Source organism: Charadrius vociferus, unplaced genomic scaffold (genome assembly GCF_000708025.1).
Source record: "Charadrius vociferus isolate BGI_N301 unplaced genomic scaffold, ASM70802v2 scaffold583, whole genome shotgun sequence".
NCBI classification, from domain to species: domain Eukaryota; kingdom Metazoa; phylum Chordata; class Aves; order Charadriiformes; family Charadriidae; genus Charadrius; species Charadrius vociferus.
In genome coordinates this window covers 65,705-71,893 of record NW_009647690.1, presented here as the reverse complement: position 1 = coordinate 71,893, position 6,189 = coordinate 65,705, and the positions used below count along the sequence as shown (strand labels likewise).

Below are 6,189 nucleotides of genomic sequence, written 5' to 3'. Positions count from 1 at the left end.
TCCACGTTGCAGCCACCAGGAGAGAACAACCTTCCCCCTTAGTGCCTGCCCACAGCTCTGGAATTGAGGCATATGCTCGTGGTGTGAGCAAACACTTCTGCCATCAATCCCCGTTTCCCTCGCGACGGGACTGAACTCCCAGCCAGAATATCTGGGCAGAACAGCCTTGATTGCATCGAAGCAGCAGCTTCTTCGTGTCAAGGGCACATCAGCTCTGTGCTCTGCTAACACATCAGCATTGCAAACAAGGGCAAATGCAGATACGGGATTAAAAAGAGAGCTGATTTGCTCAGAGGTGGTTGTTGAAGAGCACATAATGCCAAGCCATATGGCTGGAAACCTTCATACACAATGAATTGCGTCGTAATCTGGTGGGGTCTGCTTGTTGCCGTTTTCCCGGGGATCTTTTTCATGTTCAAAGAATCTGTGATATTCACTGAGCAACTCCTGTGCTCAGATCTGGGAAAATTAGGAACAGCAGATAGACTTGTGTTTCCCTGTCAGATAAGTATACGCTTATAGCAGAGGGATTTTTTTGCTCTGCCATTAGAGCTATCATGCCAAAACAATGAGTAATGGCTCTACAGGAAAGGCATGACAGTCAATTATCTGGCCATACATACCAAGGTGAACGCAATAGGTCTTGTAATGTCTCCGGTGAGAGATTTGGGTACCTTTGAGCCTTCGGTAGCCATAAACTGGAATTACTGCAGTAACTTTTCAGCACAGCACTAAAACTCTAACAGGATGCCATGTTTTACATTTGATTTTCTACCATAGTCATCCTTCAGGCATTACTGGATTGAGACTTTTTTTTTTTTTAAAGGGCCCTACTTTGTGAACTAATTATGACAAATGTTGATATGACATCTGTTGCTCACTTTAAATTACCTTTTAGTCTGTTGGAATTCATCTTGAAGGCATTTTTGTAATGAAATTTTTTTCATGAACATTAATACAACCTGTGGGAGATGGAAATAAAAAAAAAGAAAATTCACCGGTCCTGCCAAGAGAATAGCTTATGTGCCAGCTGCTTTTTTGGGTTGTTTTTTGTTATCCTGCTTTCTGTGACACTAATACAGCTGGTTTCCAGGGCACGTAGACAGGTTTTTAGAGTATGGAGGAATTCTCCTTGAGGAGAGAGTGAATAATTAGGACTACTTCCCAAACATAGAACTACTTCCATGACCCAGAAGCTGCTGCGTTCAAATAACTAAACCTTGTGGTCTTCATAGGAGATGGTGCTGTTCTGTCTTGCAGACATATTTCCCACTGCATCCAAGATTTGTGAATAATTTCTCGAGTTATCTTTTTGTGTGGTCAGTCTGTAGCAGAGCAAAGGAGTTGATCCCTGCGCTCAGTATGAGATTTGCCTGACAACTATTTGGATGACAAAGGGTACTTTTTTAGCACCTGTCTGATCAAAGTTTTATCTACTGTGTTTCATTCAAAATTTTTAAATATGACTTCTTAAATCATGGTAAATTATTGTAATAATTCAACCTGTACGTGAAGGAAACCCCATCGGGTTTGTGAAAACTAGATTTGTGTTAATGTACGTTGGCCACAATTTCTCTAGGTACAAGTGGATGCAAGTCGCACAGTGAATATTAACTTTTGGGAAGGGGAATGTTTCTTACTCTAAGACTTAAAAACCCATGAAATTTAGGGAGCAGCTCAGTGAAAAGATGCTGGTAGGTTCTCAGATAATATGGAAGTCATGCAATCTTTGTGCAGATGGCCTTGATCAAAACAAATCCTTTTCAGTGCGAGGATTGTGGAGGCTTGACGAGGGAAAGATATCTGAAGGCCTTTTGTGTCCATATGTGGTGAAATTCCCGCAGAATGGATTGGAGGTTTGCATCTGCTGTAGTGTTTGGTAATGCTAGACGGCGGGATAAGCAGGTCATGATTAGCAGAGAGCATTACATGACTACAGAATAAAGCAGAAAGCATCACGCGAGCACAGAATAAACTAGTTACTAAGCCTGGCAGGGGAAGAAAGTGGAAAATACTTCTTTTCTGCTTTTCTTGAGCTCGATACAGCTATTTCAGTAGCCCTGTTTTATGGATGGATTATATGCTGATGGTTATTAGAAGGACTTTTCACAGTCCGTAGAGATTGGGGGTTTTTTTGGTTTGGGTTTTTTTTTTTTTTATACCGCTGTTCATTTAGTTCTTCAAAGTGGTCATAATCAAGTTGGTCAAGTAAACCTTATGACGTTTTGCATTTCATTCCACAGAAATACCTCAGGAGCTTTTTCTCTGCAATGCTGCAATCTCCATCGTCTCCACTGCACATTGATAAAGTGGGGCTAACTCTGTCAAAACACACCATCTGCGAATTCTCACCTTTCTTCAGGAAAGGCGTTTTTGACTATAGCAGCCACGGGACTAGCTAACTTTTGGGCTGGGACCCTTCGGCCGGAGGAGCCCAGTCGGAGTCGTGCCTTCACTTTTGTGGTGGGAGAGAAACGGAGGGAAGAAAGCAAGCTGTCTGCCTCCGTACCTGGGAAGTTGTATCCAAACTACTCCAGTTAAAGACAGCTACACCCCGCCGCTCGCCTGCGTCCTTTACCGGCTCTCATATTAGTGCCTGTGTTTGCCTGGCATGGGGTACACAGACATCTTTTTGTGTAAGTTGCTCTGTTAACACTGTACAAAGATTCTGACTCTCGTGCTGTGTTTGGATCCGCTCCTTAGCGGGAGCGCTTCCTTCCCATTTGCTCAGACAATTTGTTCTGGTGGTGCGAGGGCATCTCACGTTTACTGCTGGTGGTGTGTCATGCTGACAGAGGGCTTCCGAGCAGCCTTTCAGTTTCTGTCTAAGCTCTTCCTTAAAAAAAATTTCCTATTTTGGTTCCTTACGGCACACTGTGGCGTTTAAGGTAATCCGCATACTCCACTGTTGTTTCTTTTTTCCCCTCCCGGACACACATTTTAACTCTTTGACTGTATAATTGTGTAGTTTTCCTCCGAAGAATTAAAGGGCCTGGGCAACTTGAATGTTTACAAAAATATATGCAGCAGAAAGAATATAAATTAAACTCTGTAGAAGTCTTCCACACTTGGTTGTTTTGAAGCAGAACGAGTCACTCGCCATTAATTAAGCAGCAGAGGAAGCAATACTTACTGAAGAATGCGGTCAGCATCTTTTCAGATTTTCTAATTACCTGCACTGTAAGTGGATACTGTGCACTGTACAGAGCTCTTGGCTATGCATAAAGCTAATGCAAAGTGCTATATTTATTTTTTTTTTTTTAAATAGCTTCTTCATAATAACATAACACTGTAAAACCTGAGTTTTATTTGCATCGGTTAAAATTTACAGGATTTGACTAATAGTACTTTACTCAGGACTCATTCAGACTTGCACATGTATATACAGGTTGAAGTCATTTTATATTGCGGCGCATCCAAAAATATATATGCACTGTGACTGGAATTGACTATGTGTACATGTTAATGTATAATTGGTTGTATAAAAATCAGAATCGAACAACTCCCTGTTATTAAAATGCATAAGGAAAGGTAAGTTTTGTGTGCCATTTGTTAGGAGTGTGAAGCATTATTTGTGAGTTGCCATCATTGACCACCGGTAGGTCTTGGTAATCAAACTATTTCATGTTGTAGAAAATGATTATTAAAACCTAAAGTAACAACGCTGGTGACATTTTTATTTCGTGACTTAAATTATAGGAACAGTAGTGTTTTACATCTAATGTGATGTATAAAGATAATTGGGTTCCATTACTAAGCCTAGCCTGCCACAGTAAGCATTTCTAATTGGAAATTAAAAAAAAGAAAGAAGGAAAAGAATAATTAGAATGGATAATTTAAATTTTGAGAGAATTTCTGTTCTTTTGATTCATTTCAGTGAAACCAACAGCGAGGGCAAAATTTCTAAACCGCTGGAGCCCTGTTACCAGCAGAGCAGGCTTTAAGTGTGACGGATGTGTCTGGCTGTACCTGGCTCTGTCTCACTTGGGCATCTTAACACCTTCAACTGGGAGCCAGGTTTTTAAGCTAAGCATTCCCATCCAACCTGTTGATTCCCAAACCGGTTTTGTGCCATGTCCCACCCGTTCCCAGTCTCCCTCGTGCACTTCCGCACTGGAGCGCTGACTTCACCTGCGCTTCATCACCGACAGGGACGTGACCTCCCGATCCTCGCCGTGCCCTGTGCCTGTGTTGCACCTCTCCCATCTCTCCCAGGGCCTTTCTGTGCGCGTACCATCCCCCGGCCCCGGAGGCCGTGTCCTCCCTCCCTTCCTCACCGCCTGTTGGCTTTGTTCGTGCTTCCCGAATCAGAAAGCGGTGGTTGGGTGCTCGCTGGGTTCCTACAGTGAGCTGAGGAACTGGAGTTTGACGTTGCCGCACGCGTTAATGGAAGGTTGGTAACTTCACGTGGTCGTATTTACACTTGTGACCCGTGGGAATGCTTCCCAGGCGGAGACTGGGCACGCTACTGCTGGTTTTCGTAGCATCCTGGGAACTTTGACCCTAAATCTCACTTCAAAACCAGAAAGTCTTTTCTGTCTCTCCTTCTCTCTTGGCCTGCTCCCCCTCCTGCCTCATTGCAGCGGTAATACGATAAAGAATTAACGCTGAAAAGTTTTAAAAAAGAATGACTTTTCCAGAACTGTGGAGCGTTATTTCCTGCAGGCCGCTTCTTTAAAAGGACGTGGCAGACCAAGAAAAGGCAAGCTGCTTTATCTGCTGTGCAAACCCCGTTTCTGCAGGTTTCCGACCTGCCCAAAACCCGCGGTGGTGCCGAGTGCTTCCCAGCGGCACAGAGCCCGAGGAGCGAAACTCCGTCATGCCGCGTGGCAAACGCTAGTCTGCGGGCAGGGCTGAGCGCGCAGGACTCCCGGAGGTAAGTGCCACGCTTCGTGTCACTTCGGATTTGGAGAATCTGTCTAAGAAAAACGCAACTAGGCGGGGAGTTAAGTCGAGTGAAAAATATGAATGTTTGTGTTTTTTTCGCATGAATGTAAAAGAAGACTTGTCCTCGGTTCCTGTCTACAGTACAAATTAATTCAGGGAGGACCAGATGCTCTAGTGGTATAAACCTGCCAATAAGGTGGCTAATTTATGTTGGCTAGTTTATCTGGCCCGCGGCGTTAAATGTGTACATTGCAAATAACAAAGTAAAGGCCGATTAATCACTCCATTTAAAATGTCATCAAGTTAAAAGCTACAGAAACGCAAGTGTAAGCATGCAATTAGGACGGTAACCCCAGGCTGCCAGCTTTTCCCACCTTCTTCTGTATCCTTCAGTAGTACCCAGAGTTTAATCAATGACTGCAAGCTTAGGCTAGACTAAGAGGCATCTTTTAATAATTTCATCAGTAAAAAATATGATTGCTCTTTCTTTATAACTTACAGTCTTTAAACCCAGACTCCATCAGAAGTTTTCAATAGAAGCTGAGGTGCATGTCAAAATTATTAGCCATATTCAAGATGTTCAAACTGCGTTTCTGTAAAGATATCCTCAGGCTGTAAAATTCTCCATTAATTTTATTTTTAAAACATTGGTACTTTCAAAAACACTGTGAAAGTCATCTCCAGGGGGTTGGAGACTTTTTTTTTTTTTTTTTTTTGGTGTCCCCCAAATCCCTCTGTAATTGCACTTGTGGGCTTTGCATCAGCGAAGTCCTTAAGCAAAACTTTAATTTCTGTATCAGGACTATTTATATTTCAAGTGAAGTGTGTGTTTAAGTGCTGTACTGAACTGGGGCCATCGTTCCTACCCATGTGACTGAAGTTGTGCCTCCATTTAAGTCTCCGAACCACTTGGCTGACCCTGCAGCAGTTTTTCATCAGTAGGGATGCACAAAAAAGGCCAAAAGGCATGCTGGAGATGGAGCTGGGTGATTTTTCTGCACTATAACTTGGTGAAGATGCAAAAAACCTCTGGGCAAAGCCTACTCGTTGGCCTTCACCCCTCACTCCTTTAACCTGGACGTGCTTTTTCCCTGAATGTGCTGCTTCACATAGGGAAGAGGTAGAGCAGCCCCCAAAGCCCCGCTGCTAAATGGCTCCCGGCAGTTGCCTCGCTCCACACGCTGCCCTGTCCTGAGAGCACGCAGGGTCTGCCCTAAAACCAATGCCCCCAAAACACCTGCTGCTCTTGGAGATGACGTTAGAGATGAGGGTCTTCAGAATTGCCCTAAAAACATGGGGGGG

General features: G+C 43.6%; 1 protein-coding gene across 1 annotated transcript in view; it reads left to right on the top strand.

The window, feature by feature from the left end:
- The window catches only part of KIF16B (kinesin family member 16B), a 126,302-nt gene extending 123,900 nt beyond the window's left edge, over positions 1 to 2,402 (top strand). Inside the window, exon 26 of the mRNA XM_009881419.1 lies at positions 2,244 to 2,402. Coding sequence (XP_009879721.1) covers positions 2,244 to 2,402 — 159 coding nt within the window. The remainder of the gene's footprint in view (positions 1 to 2,243) is intronic.
- The last annotated feature ends 3,787 nt before the right edge of the window (positions 2,403 to 6,189 follow it).